Source organism: Candoia aspera, chromosome 3, assembly GCF_035149785.1.
Source record: "Candoia aspera isolate rCanAsp1 chromosome 3, rCanAsp1.hap2, whole genome shotgun sequence".
NCBI lineage: Eukaryota > Metazoa > Chordata > Lepidosauria > Squamata > Boidae > Candoia > Candoia aspera.
The window spans coordinates 46,353,272-46,380,460 of NC_086155.1; the positions used below are offsets into that span (position 1 = coordinate 46,353,272).

The 27,189-nt window shown below is 38.5% G+C and overlaps 1 protein-coding gene across 2 annotated transcripts in view; it reads left to right on the plus strand.

The window, feature by feature from the left end:
* PIK3C2B (phosphatidylinositol-4-phosphate 3-kinase catalytic subunit type 2 beta) overlaps positions 1-19,434 on the plus strand; it is a 112,801-nt gene extending 93,367 nt beyond the window's left edge. The window contains exons 23-33 of one of the 2 annotated variants that reach the window (XM_063297537.1): positions 54-190; positions 4,044-4,213; positions 8,607-8,763; positions 10,081-10,190; positions 10,367-10,568; positions 10,733-10,857; positions 11,836-11,953; positions 12,645-12,750; positions 14,240-14,346; positions 14,464-14,592; positions 17,471-19,434. In XM_063297537.1, the coding sequence (XP_063153607.1) occupies positions 54-190; positions 4,044-4,213; positions 8,607-8,763; positions 10,081-10,190; positions 10,367-10,568; positions 10,733-10,857; positions 11,836-11,953; positions 12,645-12,750; positions 14,240-14,346; positions 14,464-14,592; positions 17,471-17,659 (1,550 nt within the window). In that variant the 3' untranslated portion in view covers positions 17,660-19,434. The remainder of the gene's footprint in view (positions 1-53; positions 191-4,043; positions 4,214-8,606; positions 8,764-10,080; positions 10,191-10,366; positions 10,569-10,732; positions 10,858-11,835; positions 11,954-12,644; positions 12,751-14,239; positions 14,347-14,463; positions 14,593-17,470) is intronic. The other variant, XM_063297538.1, reaches the window with a different exon arrangement.
* The last annotated feature ends 7,755 nt before the right edge of the window (positions 19,435-27,189 follow it).

Below are 27,189 nucleotides of genomic sequence, written 5' to 3' on the forward strand. Positions count from 1 at the left end.
ATATCTTTCCTCTCCTAATAACCAACCTTATTACTATCAATTGTGCATTACAGGGATGGTGGAAATGATCCCTAATGCAGAAACTCTGCGAAAAATTCAAGTGGAGCATGGTGTGACAGGCTCCTTCAAGGATCGTCCCCTTGCAGACTGGCTACAGAAGCACAACCCCAAGGAGGATCAATACGAAAAGGTAAAGAAAAGCGACAAGAGAAACAGTAAAATCCTTTGCCTGAGAGTCAAAACCACCGAATTGTGTGCAGGAATTGTATCAATATGTTCTGTCTGCACTTCATAATTGTAGTAATTACAAAGCAGAGGCACTGTAATTTGGATTTGTTTATGTGCATTTGGCTTTACTTGCAGATCCATTTTTTTTCCTTAGTACAGTATTGGATCAAGGAGAAGCTGGTTTTATTTTATTTATTATGTTTGTTGTTTATTCGTTTAGTCGCTTCCAACTCTTCGTGACTTCATGGACCAGCCTGCTCCAGAGCTTCCTGTCGGTCGTCAACAACCCCAGCTCCCCCAGGGACGAGACCGTCACCTCTAGGATATCATCCATCCATCTTGCCCTTGGTTGGCCCCTCTTCCTTTTGCCTTCCACTCTCCCTAGCATCAGCATCTTCTCCAGGGTGTCCTGTCTTCTCATTATGTGGCCAAAGTATTCCAGTTTTGCCTTTAATATCATTCCCTCAAGTGAGCAGTCAGGCTTTATTTCCTGGAGGATGGACTGGTTTGATCTTCTTGCAGTCCAAGGCACTCTCAGAATTTTCCTCCAACACCACAGTTCAAAAGCATTGATCTTCCTTCCCTCAGCCTTCCTTGTGGTCCAGCTCTCGCAACCATATGTTACTACAGGGAACACCATTGCTTTAACTATGCAGACCTTTGTCGTCAGTGTGAGGTCTCTGCTCTTAACTATTTTATCAAGATTTATCATTGCTCTTCTCCCAAGGATTAAACGTCTTCTGATTTCCTGACTGCAGTCAGCAGCTGCAGTAATCTTTGCACCTAGAAATACAAAGTCTTTCACTGCTTCTACATTTTCTCCCTCTATTTGCCAGTTATCAATCAAGCTGGTTGCCATAATCTTGGGTTTTTTGAGGTTTAGCTGCAAGCCAGCTTTTGTGCTTTCTTCTTTCACCTTCATCATAAGGCTCCTCAGTTCCTCTTCACTTTCAGCCATCGAAGTGGTATCATCTGCATATCTGAGATTGTTAATGTTTCTTCCAGCGATTTTAACTCCAGCCTTGGATTCCTCAAGCCCAGCATGTCGCATGATGTGTTCTGCGTACAAGTTGAATGGGTAGGGTGAGAGTATACAGCCCTGCCGTACGCCTTTCCCAATCTGAAACCAGTCCGTTGTTCCGTTGTCTGTTCTTACTGTTGCTACTTGGTCGTTATACAGATTCTTCAGGAGGCAGACAAGATGACTTGGTATCCCCATACCACTAAGAACTTGCCACAATTTGTTATGGTCCACACAGTCAAAGGCTTTAGAATAGTCAATAAAACAGAAATAGATGTTTTTCTGAAACTCCCTGGCTTTTTCCATTATCCAGCGGATATTGGCAATTTGGTCCCTAGTTCCTCTGCCTTTTCTAAACGCAGCTTGTACACCTGGCAATTCTTGCTCCATGAATTGCTGAAGTCTACCTTGCAGGATCTTGAGCATTACCTTACTGGCATGTGAAATAAGTGCCATTGTTCGGTAGTTTGAACATTCTTTAGTGTTTCCCTTTTTTGGTATGGGGATATAAGTTGATTTTTTCCAGTCTGATGGCCATTCTTGTGTTTTCCAAATTTGCTGGCATATAGCATGCATTACCTTGACAGCATCATCTTGCAAGATTTTGAACAGTTCAGCTGGGATGCCGTCGTCTCCTGCTGCCTTGTTATTAGCAATGCTTAAGGCCCATTCAACCTCACTCTTCAGGATGTCTGGCTCTAGCTCACTGACCACACCATCAAAGCTATCCCCAATATTGTTATCCTTCCTATACAGGTCTTCTGTATATTCTTGCCACCTTTCCTTGATCTCTTCTTCTGTTAGGTCCTTGCCATCTTTGTTTTTGATCATACCCATTTTTGCCTGGAATTTACCTCCGATGTTTCTAATTTTCTGGAAGAGGTCTCTTGTCTTTCCTGTTCTATTGTCTTCTTCCACTTCCGCGCATTGCTTGTTTAAAAATAATTCCTTATCTCTTCTGGCTAACCTCTGGAATTTTGCATTTAATTGGGCATATCTCCCCCTATCACTGTTGCCTTTTGCTTTCCTTCTTTCTTGGGCTACTTCTAGTGTCTCAGCAGACAGCCATTTTGCCTTCTTGATTTTCTCTTTCTTTGGGATGTATTTTGTTACCGCCTCCTGAACAATGTTGCAAACTTCTGTCCATAGTTCTTCTGGGACCCTATCTACTAAGTCCAGTCCCTTAAATCTATTCTTCACCTCCACTGCATATTCCTTAGGAATATTAGTGAGCTCATATCTAGCTGATCTGTGGGTTTTCCCTAATCTCTTTAGTCTGATCCTAAATTGTGCAAGAAGAAGTTCGTGATCGGAACTACAGTCAGCTCCAGGTCTTGTTTTTACCGACTGTATAGATGTCCGCCACCTTTGGCTGCAAAGGATGTAGTCAATCTGATTTCGGTGTTGTCCATCTGGTGAAGTCCATGTATAAAGCCATCTCTTAGGTTGTTGGAAGAGAGTGTTTGTTATGCAGAGTGAGTTGTCTTGGCAGATTTCTATCAGCCTATGTCCTGCTTCGTTTTGTTCTCCCAGGCCATGCTTACCTGTAATTCCAGGTGTCATTTGACCGCCCACCTTAGCATTCCAGTCTCCTGTGATGAAAATAACGTCTCTTTTAGGTGTGTTGTCCAGTAGGTGCTGCAGATCCTCATAGAACTGCTCTACTTCAGCTTCTTCAGCATCTGTGGTTGGGGCGTATATTTGGATCACTGTAATGTTAGATGGCTTGCCCTGAATTCGAATTGAGATCAAGCACTGCTTTAGCCACTTTACTATTAATTATGAAGGCTACTCCATTTCTTCTGTGGTCCTCTTGTCCACAGTAGTAGATCTGGTGGTCATTTGATGTGAAGTGGCCCATTCTAGTCCATTTCAGTTCACTGACGCCCAAAATGTCTATCTTTAATCTTGACATCTCACCAATAACCACATCCAATATGCCCTGGCTCATAGATCTTACATTCCAGGTTCCAATGGTGTGTTGATCCTTAGAACATTGGATTCACCGTTCACTACCGGCACCATCAGCCGCTAGCCGTCCTTTCGGCTTTGAGCTAGCTGCGTCATCACGTCTGGGGCTAGTTGAACTCATCCTCTGTTCCTCCCCAGTAGCATTTTGACCATCTTCCGACCTGGGGGTCTCATCTTCCGATGGTATACCGACATATCTCTGGTTGTACTGATCCATTTAGTTTTCACGGCAAGAATACTGGGGTGGGTTGCCATTACCTTCCCCAGGGATTGCATTTAGTCTGACCTCTCTGTCATGACCTTCCCGTCTTGGGTGGCCCTTCACGGTTTAGCTCATGGCATCATTGAGGTGCTCAAGCTCCAGCACCACAACAAGGTAACGATCCTTTGCTGAAGATAATATTGCTCCTCATTTTCAGAGACTTAAAATACCATTATTTATTATAATGGTATTTTAAGTCTCTGAAAATGAGGAACAATATTAAGAATAACTGTTTTCCTTTACAAATTACATTTTTAAAATGTCTGGCTGTAACACTTAGCCACACATGTGATCTTTGCATATGTATTCGTATGTTAAGTTTACTTGCAGAAAGATTTGTAAATGAAAATGTCAGGTGCAGCTAAGCGGGCTCAATTTACTCCAGAAAGCGGCACATCATGTATTTTTGTCCGCTTCACCCACACACACCTGATAACCCCCCTCCCCACATTGTTCCTCACACTTTTTAGAAATCTTTAAAACTTTCTCCGCACAATGCCTTACCTAGCTTTCCCACTGATTCCTTTCATAGCTATTCTAACATACATCTTCATCTTTCAGGCAGTGGAGAACTTCATTTACTCCTGTGCTGGCTGCTGTGTAGCCACTTATGTTCTGGGAATCTGTGACCGGCATAATGACAACATCATGCTCAAAACAACTGGGCACATGTTCCATATTGACTTTGGAAGGTTTCTGGGTCATGCCCAGATGTTTGGCAACATCAAAAGGTGAGGGAACTTCTCCTGAAACAGCTGCTCAAAGACTGGCTGATTTGAAATCCTCATAAGATTTTCTGAGAATGCGTATACATACCCAAAAGACATCTTGGCTGGATCAGCTGTCAAAGGGATTGTATGACTGGCTATCTATCTATCTATCTACCTACCTACCTACCTACCCACCTACTTACTTACTATATGCAGCTGCCCATCTCACGTAGTGACTCTGAGTGGCTGACAACAGACAGTTCTAAAAATTATTATTGTTGGTCATACAATCAACCAGATGTTTAGATTGGTTTTGGCATTTTTATTCACCTATCGAGTCCTATTATGATTATGATTTAAACTTGTATGCCACCCAACTCTCAACAACTCTGGGGGGTTCACAACAATCAGACAAAGAAATTACAATAAAATCAATAAAAGATAATAGATAAAAGGATGGCAAGTGCAGAGACAACTGCATGTGAAACTGAATGTCCATTTCAGCTTTGTTGTGAAACTGACAAAAGATGAGGAACAAAAATGGGCACATAAGAAATGCTTTGCAACTGGAGAGGTTCCTGGAACTGGCAAGAGCACTGCACATGAATACATTCCTAGAACATTCTATTCTTTATTGTCTAAGCATATATTTATTTTATACATTCTATACAATAAAGTAAGGATATACTGAGAGTACTTTGGAATTCATGAGTTATGCAATCTCTCTGATCTGGAACCAAAAATTAAGGAAAAGTTCAAAAACTGTAAGGAGGTTCTCACAAGCAAATAATCAATTTGGCAAATCTGATTCCTTGGGATGGCAGCAGACAACATAAGATCACCATGACATTAACATGGAAATCACCATAGTTACATTTGGGAAAAGTGCTGTTTGATATAGAAATGCAGCTCTCATTTAAATCAGCGAAGAGCTCCTACCATGCATGTTTTTAAACATTTCCAGAAAAGTGGGATTCATTTGTAGTGCAATACCTGAAATACCATGTCACTTGGAGGGAAGACAACAGTAGTTGGCACTTGGCTGTCTCTCCATTAAATGGCAACAGAAGTGAAGCTAAAATTAATGTGAAAATAATCTACATAACATAAAACCAATATAAACCCATTATAAGATTATGCTAATGTTTCCGTAGAAATTAAAACTAAATAACAAAACTAAGTATTTTCAGTGTGCACCCTAAGCTGATATTCTAGAATCGGCTTAGCAGAAGTAGTGGTACACAGGAAATAATTTAGTATTTTATGTTTTAATTAAGTGCATAATTAAATAATTGGTTGCTTTTCCTTTCTGCATTTTAATATATTTTACAATGCAACCTAAATATCCAGCAAATGGAAAATTCTCAACAGAAGCAAAACCGTTGGGGGAAAAACAATATTCTATTGAACTATCATAAAACTAGGTGAAGCAGGAATTATTGAAGTATAAACTCAGTGGAAATTCTGGAGAAAAATACTGTCACATCATCAAGATTTCAGCTTATTAAGTTCGAATTAAGAATTCCCAGACTGTTTCATTGCCTAATTATGAAATAGTTTTGTGGAGCTGATATGTAGCTGATGATTTTATGAGGAGAAATTGTTTGCATGAAGCCCTTACTGAATTTAGACCACAATATGTCTTCCAGCAATAGTACAGGTAGTCCTCGCTTACCAACCACTGGTTCAGCAACTGTTTGAAGTTATGTCAGTGCTGAAAAAGGAGACTTATGACCAGTCCTCGACATTGCAGCCGTCGCAGCGTCCCTGCAGTCGTGTGATTGCAATTTGGGCGCTTGGCAACTGGTGCACATTTACGACGGTTGCAGCATCCTGCGGTCACATGATTGCCATTTGTGACCTTCACAGCTGGCTTCCAACAAGCAAAATCAAAGGGGAAGCTGGAAGGAAGTTGCAAGTCACAGTCACATGACATCATGCTTAACAGCCACAGTGATTCACTTAACAGCTGCAGGTGGAACTGATGTCATAAGTCGACACGGTCACATGATGTTTCACTTAATGACTGGGCTGCTTAGTGATGGAGTCGCTGGTCCCGATTGTGGTCAGTAAGTGAGGACTACCTGCATTTAATGGAAAATATGGTCTGTTTCACATGGAGACTAACAAAATAGTGCTGCGGAGAAGAGTGAATTAGTGGTTCCTCTGCCCTTCCAAAGCCCTGCTTTTCCCATTTAGGCTCTGTGTGTGCATGTGAACATGTGTGCATTCTATCTTTATGCTGAACAGAACTTGTGTGAGTGACTGATTGCAAACAGGAGCTGTCATGGGTGAGGATGGCGAGCAGGGGGCTCCCATCCAGGCTGTAAAGCGCATGCGTAGTACTGAGGAATTAGGTGGCCATTCAAAGAGACACAGATCGGGCCCGCCTTAGTCTTTGGGGTTTATATGTCTGGGTTTTTCCCACGCTTCTTCAGTTTGTTAGGATTCTCTGTTATGTAGCAGTAATAAAACACTAGAGACCTATTCCTTGTCTCAGCGTGGTTCCTGGCTGTTAGGACAGGAGCCTCCTGTAGTGCCAGTTCTGTTGAAATCATGAACACTAGAACTTATTAAGCATATTTAAGACCCCTTTGGACTTAAAAAGGAAGATTGAAATCTACATGGGTCTTCTTTTGTAGCTACTTCCTATTTCCATGGCTGTTGCCCTTAGGCAAGACCTGCAATTTTACTAGCATTAACCAGAGGATAAGAAACATTAAGAGAATTCACCAGGGAATGAGAATGCTTGTGAAAGCTCATGTTAGAAAGCTCATGTTTGTTGGCAGATTACTAGGAAGGCTTTGGCCCAGAAGACATCAGAAAAGTCACACACCAGGCATTCTATAAAAATAACTTTATTTACAGAAAACAAACATATTTAAAGGCTGTTTGCTGAGAAGAGAGATTTCTCTCAGCTGCATATTCTCTGCAAGCCTACACAGAAGGGAAACTGAAACTAAAACAAGTTCAGGCAAGTTCCTCCCTTAGGCAATGCAACCATTAACACTTAAACTGAGGACAATTAAATTCAACCATAGTAACCTTAATCTGTAGTAGAAAACATATTAACAATGTTAATGACTTTGGAGTGTTTTACCTGAGTTTTAATAATGCAAAGCCTTCTCTGGTGCCTTCAGCAAAATGGAATGGGCCCACTCCTTTCAACTGCAGGCTGTCTTTCCCTATCAAGTGTGAACATTTCCTGATATTTCACTTTGTTTTTGAGATGTAAGCATCATGTGATAATATCCACCAGGTCTGTCATGAGTAAGGATGGTGAGCAGGGGGCTCCTTTCCAGACTGTTAAGCGCATGCGTAGCACTGAGGAATTGGTGAGCCATTCCAAGAGGCACAGATTGGGACCGCCTTAACCTGCGGGGTTTATATGGCTGGGTTTTCCCACGTTTGTTCAGTTTGTTAGGATTACTGTTGTGTATTATCAATAAAACATTAGAGACCAGTTCCCTGTCTCAGAGTGTTTCCTGGGAGTCAGGACAAGGCCAAAGCATTTCCACCTCATTTTAGACTTGCATAACCAAATATTATCACAACTGAGTGAAATACAACAGGAAAAATCTGCATTCAATTTTCCACCAAAAAGAAATTTGTTTCAATTTGGGCAAAAATACTGCCTTAATCGCCCCCCTTTTTTTTGCTATTAGATGAGAAAGAAAAAAAATTAAGAACAGATATTATATGGTACTGAAAGAGAGGGAGAATACTATCATATCCTTGTATGTGAAAACAATTATTAACAAAGAAAAGCATACAATAAAAGATCATAGTACAGGGGCTGCAAATACATGCATAATAGAGTTCAGTGTCCATTTCATTAATGCCTTTTTCTCTAAGCATGAACAAAGGATACTTCCAGAAAATGCTAATCTTTAACTGTAAAAAGGATTTGCCAGACATACCTAAAAAAAAATATCCGTAACTGGCTAAATCTGCTGTTACCTTGCTAAAATCCAACAATCTGTCGTTCAGATGGAGAGGCCAACAGGATGTTTGAACAACCTTAAAACACATCTGCTTGGAAAAATTATTCTTGGCCCTTTTAAATGTCATTTTATTCATGGATTAGCTGGAATCTAACAGCCAAATTGGGCATGTATTTTATGGAGTAGAGAAACAAAACAAGTAAATACTATTCATGTTATGTTATGCAATTTCATTATTAACATTTAAGTTGGTTTTACATAATAGAAAAAAAGAAAAATTAAACTCCAGTATTCTGTTTTCTAAATATTTCCAATGGTGATAAAAATCTTGTTTAGGTATAGAAAGAGCGATGAGTTATTTTATTAATGTAATTGATGAAGAATGGGTGCAATTAGGAATGAAAGAGTAGTAATCCTTGAAATAACTACAATTAGCCGCCTTGAGATATATTGATGTATCTTCTCTGTAGGGACCGGGCTCCATTTGTCTTCACATCAGACATGGCTTATGTTATCAACGGTGGTGATAAACCTTCCAGTCGCTTCCATGATTTTGTGGATCTCTGCTGCCAAGCTTACAACCTGATCCGCAAGCATACTCATCTCTTCCTCAATCTTTTGGGACTGGTGAGAGGACATATTCCCCCTCCCTATTACTCATGCTCTTCAGTAACATTGCATCTGTCCAGTCAGCACATCATCATTCTTGCTGAACCCTTCATTTCTAGTTGATCATTCAGGGTGAGCTTTGGGGTTTTGCATAGAGAAAATGGTGAGAATCAGACTTGACTTGTTTGTTTGTTTAATTTGACTTGGTGAAAGAACTGTAACCTTAACTTTGAAACCTGTAATTCTTCTATGAGAAATATTCCATATGTAACCAGTTTCTTAGGGACGCGGTGGCGCTGCGGGTTAAACCGCTGAGCTGCCGATCGGAAGGTCGGCGGTTCGAAACCGCGTGGCGGGGTGAGCTCCCGTTGCTCGTCCCAGCTCCTGCACACCAAGCAGTTCGAAAACATACAAATGTGAGTAGATCAATAGGTACCGCTTCGGCGGGAAGGTAACGGCGTTCCGAGTCGTCATGCTGGCCACATGACCCGGAAGTGTCTATGACAACGCCGGCTCCAAGGCTTAGAAACGGAGATGAGCACCGCCCCCTAGAGTCGGATTCGACTGGACTTTACGTCAAGGGAAACCTTTACCTTTACCTAACCAGTTTCTTAGTTAAACCAGGGAGGGGAAGCTGTAGTACATCTACAACTGCTGTAGCTCTCCAAGATCACATTTAATACACTGAATAAATTCTTCTCAGGAAGAGATAAGCTAAGAATTTAGCTTTGTAAAAAAAACCATCTCTTTATAGACAAGAAGATAATAATTTTGACTGATTGCTATAGCCAATAGGATATATAGTATTTTATAATATTGGTGCCAAAGAGCTTTGAACAAGACAGTCACTAGCCTCTGGATTAAAATATGGCAACTGTTCATGCACAGTCTGCATTGCATGCACTGCACCTTATAACAAATAAAACATGGGAGTCTCTGAAGTACACCATGAATCTCTTTCTGGCTTGTGTAATTTCAGCTGATATCATAAGCATCAAAACCCATCATGTTTTGGATTCTGGTGGTGTACTTTTTAAAAGTTAAAATAATGCAAATATACTCTCCATTCAAGCCACTGAGCAAAGTTCAAGACAGAAGGTGCATAATCTCATCTCCAACTGTTGCCCTGCCCAGAGATCCCTCTTTTATCCCTGTGACCACAAAGACTAAGAACTTGCATTATTTTTATTATTATTATTATTAAAGGAAAGCTAGAGATATCAGGAAATCAGAGTGAAGTTCCATTTGTAAAACCAGGATTGCCCATAGCTCATATTTTCAGTATCTGCACCTCTTCATTTCCTGACGCTAATTTATGACCTCTTTGGCACCCAGATGCTTTCCTGTGGGATTCCTGAACTCTCTGACCTTGAGGACCTAAAATACGTCTATGATGCACTTAGACCACAAGACTCTGAGGCAGATGCTACTACCTATTTTACCAGGTGACGGGATATTAGTCTTAACTCTAATAGTTAGGAAGACAAAAAGGGAAGACCCCAAACATCTGTGTCCCAAAATCTCTTTCACCAACAGTGTTTTGGGATCTTTATCAAAATCATGGGTTAGCAGGTCAGCTTCATGTCACTATACAACTTAGATGTTTCATCCTTTGACGCAGATTGATAGAGTCCAGCCTGGGCAGTGTAGCCACAAAGCTCAACTTCTTCATTCACAACCTGGCCCAGATGAAGTTCACAGCCTCAGACTCCCGGCCAACGCTCTCATTTGCACCCCGTGTGCACACAATCAAGACGTCTAGCCGTATCCTTGACATTTTTCTCTGCCGACACGAAAAGGTCTTCAATCCCAGCAAGGGATATGTGAGTCCTTTTTATGGCCATTTTCATAGGGGGCACTACAATGGAAACAATGCTAGGGCAACTGTTCTAGAAGTGAGGCTTAAACAAGGGATAGTTTATACCATAGACAGAAGTGTGTTGGAATCTGCAGTTGAACCTTATGAACTTCCATCCTTGCCTTATAGATATACATTTTGAAAGTGAAACGAGAGCACCCTTCTGAGGTCACATTCATTCAGCGCACATTTGAAGAGTTTCAGGAGCTGCACAACAAGCTGCGCCTCATCTTCCCATCTTCACACCTCCCAAGGTTAGTCCCCATTTCACTTACAACCTTCATTTTTCCTTGATGCTGTACTCAGCACGCTTCTGGAATCAACCAGGGAAACTGGTATGTACCTATTTACAGGTACATGCTTTCCTAAATGAAATTCCATTTTTTAAATAGGAAAACTTGAGAGACAAATTTTGTTTATATTTGAGAGCTTTTGGACCACAGAATGATGAAACACAAAAGAACAAGTGCACTTTTGTCTCCTCGATCATGTGGTTTGGTTTACCTGTTTGAATAATCTGTATGATAAATTCTGAACTACCATATTTTGGTAGGAATCAAAATCTGGGAATGGAGTAATAAAGAGGGTAATCTGGATCTTCATCTGTATGTTTATGGTGGAGCAGTCATTTTCAGGGAGTGCATATTATCATCATTATCCCATCTTCTGGGGTCCACAGAAGTCATGGTCTGGGAAGAGCTGAAAAGATTTTTTTAGTTTCAGGAAATAGATAAAGTAGATGTGTTTATGCATCTCACCATATATACCTATTTTAAGCCTGTGTCAAAAATAAGTTAAGCAATGCCATCAAGTTCTGGGGATATATAAAATGTGGCTGGGTGGCTGCATCTGAACTGCAAGCATGCATTGACTGCCCTGCCTTTTTGTCAGGCCAAGAAGTGTTTGATTCTTGCATATTGCTGTACTGTTTGTCGGGCAGTTCCTTCTTACTAACATATGGCAGTGTTACAAGCAATGCTAACTTGGTACCCTTCTCTTCATAGCCTTTTTTTTATGGGAAGCACCATTTTCTGAACCTTTTTACTCCTGCTGGCTGAATGTATAGAGAGAAATCAGAATTTGGCTCTCTCACCTTATTAATATGGACAATTCCCTTCCACGTGCAGGGCCTTTAAGGAGCAAGAATATCTGGGAACCCTTCTGCTTCAGAGGTTTTCTTGATGGCTGGGATCACTGTTTAAAGGTCTCTCCCCCCCCTTCCAATTTTCCAGCTTCCCTAGCAGGTTTATAATTGGACGGTCACGAGGAGAGGCAGCAGCTGAGAGGAGGAAAGAGGAACTGAATGGCTACATCTGGCATCTAATTCATGCAGCTCCTGAGGTTGCTGAGGTAATGTGGATGGAAGGAGATCATACTAGCAAGACTAAGGCAAAGGCTTCAGTATATAACCGCCCAGAGTCCCCCTTTTAGGGTGAGATGGGCGGTGATAGAAATGTGAAAAATAAAAAAATAAAATATAACAGTTCCACCTGAGGTATTCTGCAGTTTGTCCCAAGGATTCTTGTATAAACGGTTTTGCCTGTTTATTCCTCTGAAACTTTAAATAGCTTTTCTCTTTATTGCCAAGGTGTAACTCCTGGAATTACTTTAGACTGCTAGTACTGAAGAGGGCTGGACGCTAGGAGGGCATCAAGATTGTCCTAATGCTTGATATTCTGTGTTCTGTTAGGTACCTGGTTAGGCAAACTAGATTATTTGCATTGCAGAAGAGAAAGACAAGGCTGAAATCTCTTACCCTCACTCACGTGGTCCACATCAAGACTGTTGATCTTTACTGCTGTTAGCAGTAGTGAATTGCCAATCTGTTCCTCACTGCCAGGTTGATATGATAGGTGATAGGAAAAATGTCAAAAATCTCAAGTTCCATGAGAACAGCTAACAGTGGTATGGAGGCTATGAACTGTCCACATGTAATATGGTATTAGCTGAATCCTAACTCTTGGCAATGTTGGATCAAAAATAAGTGACATGCTATTTGCAGAATAAGAGTGTTGTCTCTAATGTTGAGATTTTCTTGCAGTGTGACCTGGTATACACATTTTTCCACCCTCTTCCAAGGGATGAAATTGCTGCAGGCACCAATCCAGCTCCAAAGCCTGCAAGTAAATATCTGTATTATGCAAGTGGTAAGAGTTATCTGCTTCAATATTCCATTTTGGCTGATAGACAATCCTGAGTGGAGTATATAAAATAAGAACACTTCCATGCAACCTACCTTGAGATAAAGTCCATCATGCGCTCCATTTAAGGAAGAAAAAAGTATTAGTCATTTGACAGAATTTGCTATTTCTTCCTAACATGAACTTATTCAGGGTGGTTATATATTTTTCAGGATCTGACCTGAGTTGTACTTATAATGACCAACAAGAGGCAGTAAACAAGCAGTTTTATTCTATATGGAACTAATCAGATGTATGTAGCTACAGATCTTAATATGGGGTTTAAACCCTCTACTGGAAATTGCATTCATGGACCCTTGCACTTTAGGCAACTAGATACAGGTCATTACCTTTGATTGCTATCCCAGTTCTGGTGTTCAGCAATATTGCAGGAAGGGATATATTGAGTCCTGATATATAGAGTCTATATTTAGAATGGTTTATACAATCTAGCTTCTTTTTATAAGCTTTAGACAGAGAGGTATAGATGTTACGTTATGCTCTCATTTTATAAGGTTTTACATGACTTTCACCACCACTCTGGGTTGGAGGTAGGGGTGGGGAGAATTTCTCTATTTTAATACAGGTAGTCCTCACTTAACCATGGTAATTGGGACCATAATTTCCATTGCTAAGTGACATGGTCATAAAGCATGATGTCACGTGACTGCGCTGCTTTGTGATGGAAATTCCAGCACTTCCAGTTGCTGCTGCTAAGCAAATGCTGCACTGTCGCTATGCGCGATCTCATGTAGTCACCATTTGTGACTTCCTGCCAGCTTCCCCATTGACTTTGTTTATAGGAAGCTGTCAGAGAAGGTCACAAATGGCAATCATGTGACTGTGGGATGCTGCAAGTTTGTAATTGCAAGCCAGGCACCGAGTGCCTGGATTGCGATCATGTGACCACGGGAATGCTGCAACTGACATAAGGATGAGGATCGGTCGTAAGTACCACTCATTCAGCCCCGTCGTAAGTTTGAACAGTTGCTGAATGAATGGTTGTTAAGCAAGGATCCCCTATATATCCTGTTAAGTGTTTTTACTTATATTGACCACCAGAAGGCAGTACACAACCAATTTCATTGTGTTTGGAACTCATCTGGTATAATAACTGCAGATCTTATGGGGTTCAATCCTATAGAGAACCCTTTAGAGCTTTAACAAACTGTTGTGGGACAGATCATAAAATTTCTTATATTTACTCAAGTAATTCAAATGAAAAATGATGTATCAGTTAAAATGGGGCAAAATATATAGGCGGATATTGTATTATATTGATTTTGTATTTATATTGTTCCTTATATTTTAGATTTTTAAAAAGGGTATTTCTAAAGTATGACAAAGCGACAAAGCATTATTTTTCAGAAAAAGTACAAAAACTTATGTTCTTTGTAGCTGCTCTTTTCTCTGCCAGTAAGGAAATATAATTCTGTTGAATGTTCTTTTTTCCTAGATGCTGTATGGTCCCAACCTATTGGAAAAGTGGGTGGAGAGGTAAAATTGTCAATCTCCTATAAGAACAACAAGCTGTTTATCATGGTGATGCACATCCGTGGCCTGGTAGGTGCTAAACAGTAGCTACTCAAATGTGTCTGCTAACCAATTTTTCTGGAACTCTGCACACTTGTACAGCCCAAAGAACTAATCAATCTAACTGACTTAATTTCTCTCTTTTAGCAGCCTATTCAGGATGGCAGTGATCCTGATCCTTATGTTAAGACTTATCTTCTGCCCGATCCTCAGAAAACCACCAAGAGGAAAACCAAAGTTGCTCGAAAAACTTGCAATCCAACTTACAATGAAATGGTATATGCTTGTTCACCTTGTTTTAATGGAGTAGGCGTGGCATAGATTCAGAAATCCCAAACACAGGCAAAGTTGGAGCAGATAAAGTGGTGGGCTGGCAGATTCTGAAAGCATTGCAGAATCTGAAATAGAGTTCACTGCTTACCTTATTCTGTAGATTTAACATTTAGTGAGTGGATTCAATTCCAGAACGTTTGCTGCAACTGTCAATTTGCTTAGGCTAGACCATATAGTATATATAGACCATGGCAGTAATTCCTGGCAGTAATTGTGTGAAATAAGCTCATACTTCAGTGTAGCTCCCAGCTTACACATCTGCAGCCTACAAAGTTTCTAATTATCATGGCATGAAGTTTCTTACAGAGAAATACAATCTGATGGCTTTACTTGTTTCTTCTAATGTGTGCAAAACTGAGATGCAGTTGCTATGCAGAAGAAGGCCTATCTGTCAGCAGTAGCCAGATCTGTATAGGATTCTGCGGACACCAAAATATTGTCTTGTCCATGAATTTGCAGCCAATTGAAATTATTCTATTTGCATGTAATTGAAGGATTATAAAATGGATGAGTGAAGCAATAAATTAGGGGAGTAACTCAGTAATAAAATGCATGCCTTTCATTATATATATATATATATATATCCATATCCATATCCATATCCATATCCATATCCATATCCATATATCCATCCAGGGTTCTGGCATCCCTAGGAAACATAGGGAAAGATCTATCTGAAACCCAACAGCCAATCTAAGAGATGGTGCTGAGCTAGCTGAACCAGTCTGATTTAGTTTGAAGCAGGGTATTGTGTTCTTTTGGCATTGTGATTGTCTAGATATTGAGCTACTCCAACCATATTTTTTTTCAGCAGATGTAGTGACATCTCCAGTAGGAAGTGGCCAAAGGAAAGTGACTTCAAGAAAACACACTTCTATCTCATAAATATTCTACCAGTATTCTAGAATAAGGGCTTCCATACTCACAAAATGCTAAGGAGGCTTGCCCATTCAGACATAATTGTGTTGTGGTCATTTTCAAAATATGCATTTTCCATTGGGCAAACTGCTCCCCACATTCCCCCTGGTTTCTCAAGACGTTTTCTGCCATTCTAATCTGCATTGTATGCAAGAGGCCCGTGTGAATTCTTGCAAAAAAATGCTGGACCATAATCTTCCACTATTTTCATTTAGGACATATAGTTCAAACTCATTTGTGGAAGTTAATATAATGTTGGAAGTTAGAATGTGGTTTGCAACATGCCAGCTTTCAATTAAAAAATAAAAGTCTGTGGAGTCCTTGGTGCTCTCTGAGCCTTGTTGTTTTCTTGCAGATGTTTCATTGCCAGACTAGGCAACATCTTCAGTGTGAAACAAATAAAATAAAAAAATACAAATAAAAGTCTTTTGTATAAGGAGGCTAGCAGTTACCAAAGGAGATGCTGATGACAACAGCTTCTTTTAGTATTTTTGCCTATTGTTTGTGAAACATGAGATTAATTTGGTTAGTATCCTGATTTATAATACTGTATGTTACAAATAGCAACCAAACTTATTAAGAAAGTTAAGCTCTTCTTTATCACACAAATAAAGAGTGTTGAGGAATGTATCACCTGCTAATTCATGCTAGGCTTCTATTAAAAGCACAAAAGATACTCAGAAAAAAAGGAGGATAACTGAAAAAGAAAAACATTGGCAGATGTTCATTAGTATTGTATTTTGGTGCAAAAAACACATTTTTAAGAACTGAATCTATGATAAAAACATTAAACTCTAAAGAAATTCATAATACTTTGAATTAATACTCCTTAAGGTCATATATAATTTTTATCAGCTTTCTTGAAATATAATGGTTTCTTTGGAGTTGTGGCATAGAGAATTTGTTAAATTATAATCTCTTGAATACTATTTATTTATACTCTCTTAGATACTATTTATTAAAATTGTGTTAGGATCTCTATCATAGTTAAATTAGTTGCAATTATTTAAAAAATATATTGTTTTTTTATTTAATATGCTTGGTTCTTTCTGTCAGATGTTACCTATTTTGCTGTGTTCTAATCAAAGTACAGTATATCTTGTTACTTATGTATATGCAGGTAGTCCTCACTTACCAACCACAATTGGGACCAACAACTCTGTCACTAAGTGATATATAGTCCTAAAATGAAACATCAGTTTGTCAGTTCCTGCTGCGGTCGTTAAGCAAATCACTGTGGTCATTAAGTGCGACATTACATGGCCACAACTTGCAACTTCCTGCCAGCTTCCCCATTGACTTTGCTTGTCAGAAGCAGGCTGTGAAGGTCATAAATGGCAATTATGTGACCGCAGGACGCCGCGACCATTGAAAATGCATGCTGGTTGCCAAGCACTCAAATTGCAATCACGTGACCATGGGGATGCTGTGACAGCCACAACTTTGAGGACTGGTTGTAAATCTCCTTTTTCAGCATCATCATAACTTTGAACACTCACTAAACAAGCAGTTGCTAAGTGAGGACTACCTGTACTTATGCATAAGTAAAGACTCCACAGAATGACTGAGTCTGACATCTTCTTTGAAGATATGAGACTGCCGAACCTTTTCATATTACAGGTAGTCCTTGTTTAGTGACCACAATTGGGACCGACAACTTGGTTGTTAAACAAAGTGGTTGCTGAATGAAATGCAACTGTGCTTATGCTCTTCCTTCAGCTTTCTTTCGCTTTACAGACCTGTGAAGGTTGTAAATGCAAGGGTTGATCATAAAGTTACTTTTTCATCACCATTGTAACTGCGAACCGTTGCTAAACGAGGCAGTAGCTAAACGAGGGCTGCCTGTATTCTAGGACAAAGCTAGATGTGAGAAGGCTAATCTGCAACTTTTGGTATCTTCCAGCTTGTCTATGATGGGATTCCTAAAGGAGATCTACACCAGCGGGAGCTGCATCTGAGTGTCCTGAGTGAAGAGGGCTTTTGGGAGAACATCCTCCTTGGCGAGGTTATAATCAGACTGCGGGATTTAGATCTGACGCAGGAGAAGATGGGTTGGTTTGAATTGGGCTCTAGGAGCCATGGGATCATGTGAGAAGCAGGAAGGCAGCCATAGTGTCTTTGGAACCACTTTGGCCCACGGAAGTCCCTGGGAACTAGTGCATGTTCCAGGAGTTGTATCCTGGCATAATATCTCAAAGAATTTAATTTTCTGCAAATAAGAAGATGGACATATTGTTTCTGTGCAAATGAAGAGTTAATTTCCTGTGGAGAGTGAACATGTTGGGGTTAAGTCATAATAGGAAATCCTATGACTTGAAATGGCTGCTGTAGATTTTATCTTTGAATACATTTACCTTGTGTCAAGGGAGTAATGACTTAACTGAGGGGGAGGGTTTAAATATTAAAGGCTTCCCCCTCCCCTTTGAGATTTTTTAATTTTTTTTAAACAATTTGAGTCCAGATGGAGAAGGAACTTTACAGAGTGATGAATGTTATAAATTAAGTTCTTATTGGACTTTCTTAAGGGTATTTTTTATTTTAAAGGAACATTTGCATAAGCATGTGGGAGATATGTGGGAGATATGTGGATTGAGTATGAATGGAAGATTTAAATCCTTATCTCTGGGACAGGAGCTAGTGTGCTCCAACACAAGCCATCTTGGAGACATTGCTTCCAAAGGAGAGCAATAATACTTGCACAAGCATAGAACTTACATTCTTGATTTCTTATGAGATGTAATCTAAAAAGCATGCTCTCCTGGACAGACATCTGGACTCATCTGGGGAATGCAGACGGCAACTGTATTGTTCTTGATTGCAACCATGCAAAAACAAAGGTCTCGACCTTAACACGTGTCTAAAAGCAATGTCTTATTTTTCATTTGTAGCTTTTCTAAATTGTCTCTTACATGTATGGTGTTCTAGCCAGTCTGAAGAGATTGGATGGGATAATCTGTGCTAAATCTTAGAAGCAGAGAGTTTTTCATTGACACAAGCAAAGGAGTCATTGATTTTCTCTTTCATAACCACCAACGTCAAAGAACTGATTCTTTGGATTAGCCAAGTATCCCTTTACCCATCAATTGGTAAAGAGTGGTCATTTATTTCCCAGCTACATAACTGAAATAAAGAACATATTAATGAGTCTTCAAAGCCTTTATGCATGACAAGCTTTTCTTCCAAGATGGCAAGTGGGAGGCAAAATGGCTGGAATTTCTGAAAGCATTTGTTTCTATGACATTATTTCAACAACTCCTTTAAAGCTGTTGGCAGTGGCAAATGGCTTTGTTGCCCTTTCTCTGAGAAGTAAAACTTCATAGAAAATTATGTGGGGGTGGGGAAATTACCAACTATGAAAACTTTTTCTCTTAAGAATAGATCATTGCTGTTGGGTTTTTAAATTTTTATTATTATTATTATTTTTAAAAGAGACAGAGTTTTTCCACACCACATGCAGATATCTTGCCTCAATGCCTACCATGTTCTAACCCTCGCTGAGCTGTTTGTTTACAGTGGGAACACACAAAAAATGGTATGTCTCTCAGGATATGAAAATGTAAACTCAAACGATTTTTTTTAAGTAGTTATTCATGCTGAGTTCCATTTGGAGGAAAAAGCAAACTTGTGGGAGGAGTCATTTTTTCACTTTTGGGCTGAAGCTTTTCTGAAGAAGGCTTATTTTTAATTTGTGTAATGATGTAACTGGATTTTAAAGAGACAATTACATGAGTGACTGTGGGGCATGGCCTTTGGTTATACTGTCCATCCTATAGGAAATGAGATAAAGATGGCATCTTATGAATACTTGTGTCTTTCTACATTGTAAAATGGTGACATTGGAAATAAATAAAAGGAAATGGAATGCAATAGAGGCTGTAGTATATCCATTTTGATAGCAAAAGGGTTGAAAATAAATATGCCACTGGAAAGAAACATGTCATCAACACAATAAAATGTCATCAGACCCTCAAATGCTCAGTAAAAAAAGGACGAAATGTAGCACATTCTGACTTGTTAGAAAAGTAAGGACAGAAAATGGGTAACTCACTCCAACTATTGTTTCCCTATTGTTATCCCTGTTTTGATACATTTAGAGAAAATTGGTAATACTTTAAAATTTCATGAAGAACCATTCCAGTCAGTTTCACTCCTCATTCATACTATTCTCTTATATAAAACAGAAGCTAAATTCTTGGAATAGTTCTTCATGAAAAGAGAAATTTACCATTTTCTTTGAAAAACAGCTTTTTATGTAAATAGAATCAACAAAGGGAAGAATATTCAGAGTAAATGTCTTTAGTCTTTGTGATTCTGGTTTTGATTCTCTGATTATTGATGGTTAGAGAAATAACAGAGTATTTCACAGGAGTTTCTTGGCCATTTCACTCCAATTTTTCCATAATTTCACACACTGGGAAAGAACTATGCCTTTACACCATTGCATTTTGATATTCTACCCTCAGCTGTCTTAGAAGGCCGATATGATGTAAGGACCTGCCCCGTGGAACTATATTAATGAAACAGTTGGATGATATCCTTCTATATTGCTTTTTCTACAGAGATGCCTAAGGGACATTAATAGTGCCTCACATTCAGACTCTCCCTCGTGTTATGATGAATCCCATGTTCAACATCTTTTAATCTGATCAAGATTCTAGAATACATTGGCAAGATGCCAGCAGAATAGGTCCTCTGATCTCCCTATCATCTTGGGTAGTTTAAGAATAGCTTGCAATAGGGTTTTACTACCTTTGCCATCCCTAGTTGCCCCCAATTTACTTAGCCATTTTATCTCCTCTTTGAACAGGGCTAAATGATGCGTTTCACATTTTAACTCTTTTGATACTATTGTACTGTTATTCTGATTAGTGACCATGATAAAGACTGACATATGCTGCTGGAGGCAACTTTCTCATTCACAAAATGGTTACTGTACATAACTAGTTACAAAGTAGTAATTTCTTGGAATGCTGCCTGCCATTGCCTCTCTCTTCCCTGAAAGACATTGCCTATTTATTTATATCCCGCCTTTATTATTTTTACAAGTAACTCAAGGTGACGAACATACCTAATACTCCTTCCTCCTCCTCTTTTCCCCACAACAACCCTGTGAGGTGGGATGGGCTGAGAGAGAGTGACTGGCCCAAGGTCACCCAGCCGGCTTTCATGCCTAAAGTGGGACTAGAACTCTCAGTCTCCTGGTTTCTAGCCCATTGCCTTAAGCCACTAGACCAAACTGGCTCTGGCTTTTATCCCAAATTACATTTTTCCCTCTCTGGGTAGGTGAGCATAAGAATAAAATACCGGGCTGCATGTGACTGGCCACTTATTTGCTAAGATTCTGGAAAAGAAGATAATGCTGGAAGCAGTATTTGGCTTTAAAAGGTAAAGGTAAAGGTTTCCCTTGACGTAAAGTCCAGTCGTGTCCGACTCTAGGGGGTGGTGCTCATCTCCGTTTCTAAGCCTTAGAGCTGGCGTCCATAGGACACTTCCGGGTCATGTGGCCAGCATGACTCACGGAACGCCGTTACCTTCCCGCCAAAGCGGTACCTATTGATCTACTCACATTTGCATGTTTTCGAACTGCTAGGTGAGCAGGAGCTGGGATTAACAACGGGAGCTCACCCCGCCGCGCGGTTTCGAACCGCTGACCTTCCGATCAACAGCTCAGCGGTTTAACCTGCAGCGCCACCGCGTCCCTTTAGTATTTGGCTTTACAATATGCCAAATTCCTTTTTTTTAATTCAAAGGATTTCTTATTAATGAAGTCAAGTAGGGCAGGGAGTATGACCAGCATAATAAGAGATAATCCCAGGCACATGTTAGGGGAGCTGGAGTTAGAATGATGAAACATAGCTGTGAAAGCTGGTTCACAGACTGGTAAGAGGTTTAGTTACTATTTCTCAAATTGCCAAAAAGGTGCATTCTCTCCTTCACAAAAGAGACAAACCACCTCCCCTTTCCATAGGCACACCTTTTTAATCATTCTTACTAATCTGAATTCAGACTTGTTCTTGAAATGAACCATTTCCAATGCAGGCTGTTAGCAGAGACCTGACAACAGTTGCAAGTAACCTGGGAAATATTACAGGTAGTCCTCGACTTAACGACTGTTTAGCTACCATTCGAAGTTATGGCAGCACTGGAAAAAGTTACTTGTGACTGATCTTCACACAACTGTCATGACGTCCCTGCAGTCACATGATCAAAATTCAGATAGTTCACAGCCAGCATGTATTTACAACTGTTGCAGTGTCCTGGAGTCATGTGATCACCATTTGCAACCTCCCCAGCTGGCTTCTGACAAGCAAAGTCAATGGGCGAAGCCAGATTCATTTAATGACCATGTGTGACATTCTTAACAGAATGTAACTCAAAAGACAAAAAATAGCACAATATTTTTTCTGCTTTTAACAATCAACATCTGATTGTATCTTTTTGGAACCTTCAGTTGTAGAAGTATCTTTATTATGGTCACTGCGATTTATATATTTGTTATAAGTTACAAGACCCAAATTAAAAAATAAATTTAAAAAAAAATTAATAAAACTAAATAAAATGGTGAAATATTTAAGTTTTAAATATAGTCTGCCAAGAAAACATCACAAAAGTGGCTTCCCCCCAAAGGGTCAGACATGACTTGGTGCTTGCACAGGGGACCTTTCACCTTTCACAACTAAATTATAAGACCACTGCTAACAAAACACTAGATACTAGAACTAACATACTGAGTTTCCAAACTACTTAGTATATATGCATATGGGTGTGTGTGTGTGTGTCTGTCAGTGACAAGTGACAAGTGAGATGTAATAGGAAACACAAAACTACAAAGCAGCATAGAACACACAGAAAATGTTGTATATTTGTAAGGTCCTAAAATTATGAGTTTTTTTCCTGAATAGAACAATGACAGCTGAAAGAAATTTTGCAACTTTCCTGGAAGTGTTAGGAGCTATTAGAGAAGGTAGGGTTTTAATTCTGGCTAAAACCATTAGATTAGTTGAGGAACTTGCAATTATCTTCTGAAAGAGTAGTATTACTATCTCTTGTAGCTTGGAAAAGTCATTCCCAATTGGTTTGTGTAAAGATTCTCATTATCAGCTGTGCTTTGTTCTGGTGTCATTGTGACATCAGAAACATCCATAGCATTCCAAATGTATGCTTTTTTCATTGCTTATTTATTGTAGGTATGTGGGATGATTATTATGACTGATACAAAGCTCATCTTAGCTTAACTATGTGTTAATTTAACTATCAACATAATGATATCAATAGCACTGATTGCATGGCTATTGCAACAGCCGAATGACATAGGAAAATAAGCAATGGTAACAATGGATACTTCCAGTGGCCTTCTTGCTGTTACTGTATACAGTTTTCCATCAGCTTGAGGATCATACCAGGCTTTATGCAGCATGATAACAGCTGCCATCCAGCAATGAGTAGGTTTGAGATTCATTTGGGGGCATATTAAGGGTTTTAAGTGGTAAAATAGATGTCTTAAGTCTGCATTTTGTCCCTTAAACCACCTCCAAACTCCAAAAATGCCCAGTTTGGAGGGATCTTCTGGGGCCACAGAAGGGATGCTGATAGATCACACGTTTTGCTTCCCTAGGCACTTGATTTGACTGTTGATTAATAGGTTTCTGACTGTATGGGAAAAAAAGAGATTCAAACATTTGCTTGGAAGCTGCAGCTATTGAATTTTTGCTTGTTCAGGGCAAGTCCCTAGTCTCTAAGAGAAAAAAGATCAATACTGTTCTTGTTATTTGTTATGTGTGTAATCAATCCACAATAATAGAAAAGCATTTTCTTAAGCATATCCTGCAAATACTGCAAGATGATGTTCAGTGAATGAACATACAGTCAGAACATAAGAAGGATGTCTCTAATTAAAATAATTGAGTGGAATTTCCTAATTACCTAATGAGGACTAAATCACAAAATAGTTTATGAAATAGAATAAAACATCTTACCCTATGATATCAAGGCCTTTGGTATGTCATTTTAAAAAGGAGTTGTTGAACTGGTAATGCATACAATGTGTATCTGTGTATCTATGTCTGAATATACCATTCTCTCAGATGTTTACTCATATCCATATGCCTTTAGTGAATAATGAAATTCAAAAGTGACTCGACAAAAAGTTATACCAGTCTTGTACCAATGCAGCAAAAGAGTTTGACCCAACAAGAAAAATATGTCCATGCTTTGATAAAATAAGCTGCCAAATAGCAATCTCCTAAGGAACGGTAGATATAATTAAACAAGTCACAGATGTAGAGCAGAAGTCAAGTTTCACATCTATTTTCATCTTTTCTGTTAAGATGGAAGGCATATTAGCACTGACTCCTTATTAGATTTTTAATCCACCCAACTAAACTCTTTGATTACAAAGCATGTAACTAGTGCTTACCTAATCAGCACTACCATTTAACATACTAATCAAAATATGTCAACATGTTTCAGAAACAAATTTTGAATGGACCTATAACAATAAGGGAGCTTTGTGAAGCTACCAAAAGACTAAAACAGGAAAGGTACCTGGTCCAGATGGATTGCTGGTGTCTTACTATAAATGTTTTGAAGATGAGCTTTTACAACCATTACAACAAAAAATATGGAAAGATTACAACAAACAATATGGAAAGTTGGAAGGAGGATAATATAACATTAATACCTAAAGAGGGACAAGATTTGACTTTAATAAGAAACCATTGACCAATATCTTTATTGAATAATGATTACAAACTGTTTACCACAATTTTGGCTGAAAGGTTGAGAATAATTTTACAGGAATTTATTCATGAAAATCAATGTGGGTTTTTCCCTAAAGGACAACTACAAGGTATTAGAAATGTTTTGAATATTCTGGAATACTTGGAGCAATATAAAATGAAAAACAAGCTGCATTGATATTCTTAGATGCAGAGAACGCCTTTGACAATTTGGATTTCTTTGTTTAGAGTTCTGGAACATACGAACCTTGGAGATAATTTTATTGAATGGGTAAGGTCGATTTATACTTCTCAGAAAGCACAAATAATTTTTTAATGGAGAAGTAACAAAACCTTTGTGAGATTCAGAAAAGGACAAGGACATCCCCTGTCTCCACTTTTGTTCATTTTGGTTCTTGAGATATTAAGAAGAGACATAAGACAAGATCAGGGAATTATGGGAGTTAAGATTAAAAAAGAACTTTATAAGTTAAGGGCAATTGTGGATTTGGTGTTAATTTTAGGCGATCCACTAGAGGGAGTAGAAGCATTAATGGGAAGATTAAAGGACTGGTATGTTAGAAGGTTTTAAGATCAATAATCATAAGACAAAGATGTTAACAAAAAATATGAAATTAGATCAAATAGAACTGATGGAGAAAACTTTTACGACTGAGAAAAAAGTAAAATACTTGGGTGTTACTATAACAAATATGAATTGTATGTTATTTCAAAATAAGTATGTTAAGACATGGACTGAAATTAAGAAGGACATGTTAAGGTGGGAGAAATTAAAATTGTCACAGTTGGGGAGAATTTCTGTGATAAAAATGAATGTTTTGCCAAGAATAATGTTTTTGTTTCAGACAATACCTGTTTTGACAACGGATGTAACATTTAAACAATGGCAAAAAGACATTTCTAACTTTATATGGCAAGGGAAAAAACTCCAAGTTAAATATAAAGTGTTACAAGATGCAGAGGAAAGAGGAGGATTGGTTTTACCAGATTTGAAATTGTATTTTGCTGCTTGTTTTTGGTCTGTATGAAAGAATGGATGTTGCTGAGAAACAAGGGACTTTTACAGTTAGAAGGTCACAACCTGAGGTTTGGATGGCATAGATATTTATGGTATGATGAAGTTAAAATCAATGTGGACTTTAAAAATCATTTTATTAGATATATTGAGAATACAGAATAGATATAAACTCAGATTGTGCTGGAAAACCCTTTTATGGATCTCAGCTCAAAAAGCATATTATAGAAGAGAAATGGCAGATGCAGTAAATGGTTGACGTACTGGAACTTACTAGAAAACTATAAAGGGGAATTTAAAATCAAATCAAGAGAACAATTAATAGAAGAAAGATATAGTTGTCAATGGTTTTCCCATTTACAATTATTTGAAAGATTTAAAATGGATAAAAAGACTTATATAGAGAGCAAAGTCAGTCAGAATTTGAAATACAATTGTGTACTGATGATGAACAGGTAATTGCTAAAATGTACAAACTTTTGTTGAAATTTGAAACAGAGGAAGAACAGATTAAAGAATGTATGATAAAGTGGGCTAAGAATTTTGGTTATAATATACAGATGGATCAATGGGAAAATATGTGGTTAAAAGGGGTGAAATTTACATTGTGTTATGATCTCAAAGAGAAGTTTCATAAAATGATGCATTGTTGGTACATGACGCCAGAGAAATTACCTAGAACGTAAAAAGGCACTTCAAATGTATGTTGGAAATGTGAATAGCATGAAAGGACATTTTATCATGCTTGGTGGACATTTAAAAAAGCTAAAACTTTTGGATTCAAATACATACTTTAATACAGAGGATTTCAAAGATCAATATTCAATTGAAGCCAGAACTTCTCCTTTTAGGATTAATGGATAAACAGTTAGAAAAAAGCCATGGAAGATTATTTCAATATATGATTACTGCAGTAAGATTACTATATGCGCAGAAATGGAGAGATTCGATACTACTCACTATGGAGAAATGGTTGGTGAAGTTGACAGATTTTGCTGAAATGGGTAAATTAATTTCTTTGATTAGAGAAAAGACACTACATTTATTGGTGACTGGAAGCCCTTTACATAAAAAATGAAAAAATGACTTTTTACATAAAAAATGAAAAAATGAACTTGTGATTTATGGTTTTGATGATTAGACAGGATATATTATAGAAAGAAGAGTAATATAACTTTAGAGAGAGAGGTTAAAATATATTTGTACTTGTAATTGCTGTGAAGAATATTGGAAGCCACTCCTTTATATTTTCTATTTTTCTTCAACTTATTTTCTTTTCATACACTTTTTGCTTTTTTTCTTCCTTATTTTATATTAGTTTGTGTTAATTTTTATTTCCTTGTTTTAAAGTTTTAATAAAATTATATAAATAAAATACGTTAAAATGTCAAAATATTCTGTGAAAATGCTTATTATTTCTTTAAATACTTCCCATATTTTTGTTAGGTGGATCTAACAAGTCTATCAGCATTTTTTTCGTAATATTTAAGATTGTAACAAAGTAATCTGGGCAGAGTGGTTAAGGCACTAGGCTAGAAACTGAGAGACCGTGAGCTAAAAAAAAATGCCTTTGGCACAAAGCCAGGAAGCAGGCCATGGCAAACCACTTCTGAAATGTTACCAAGAAAACTGCAGGAACTTGTCCAGACTGTTGCCAGGAATCAACACTGACTCAAAGACACAAAACAAAAATCTACTTTGTCACTGGGGATTATTTAAAAAAACTGTACTAGCATGATAGCCTTAAAGGACTTAGCCTTTCTCAGTACAAAGAGAAAAATACCCCAAACTTCCCTCCCTCTGCACACTGGCTTTCAGTAGAAACAAAATGGTGAATTCAAATAACTTTGATCTAAAATCTCTCAGTTG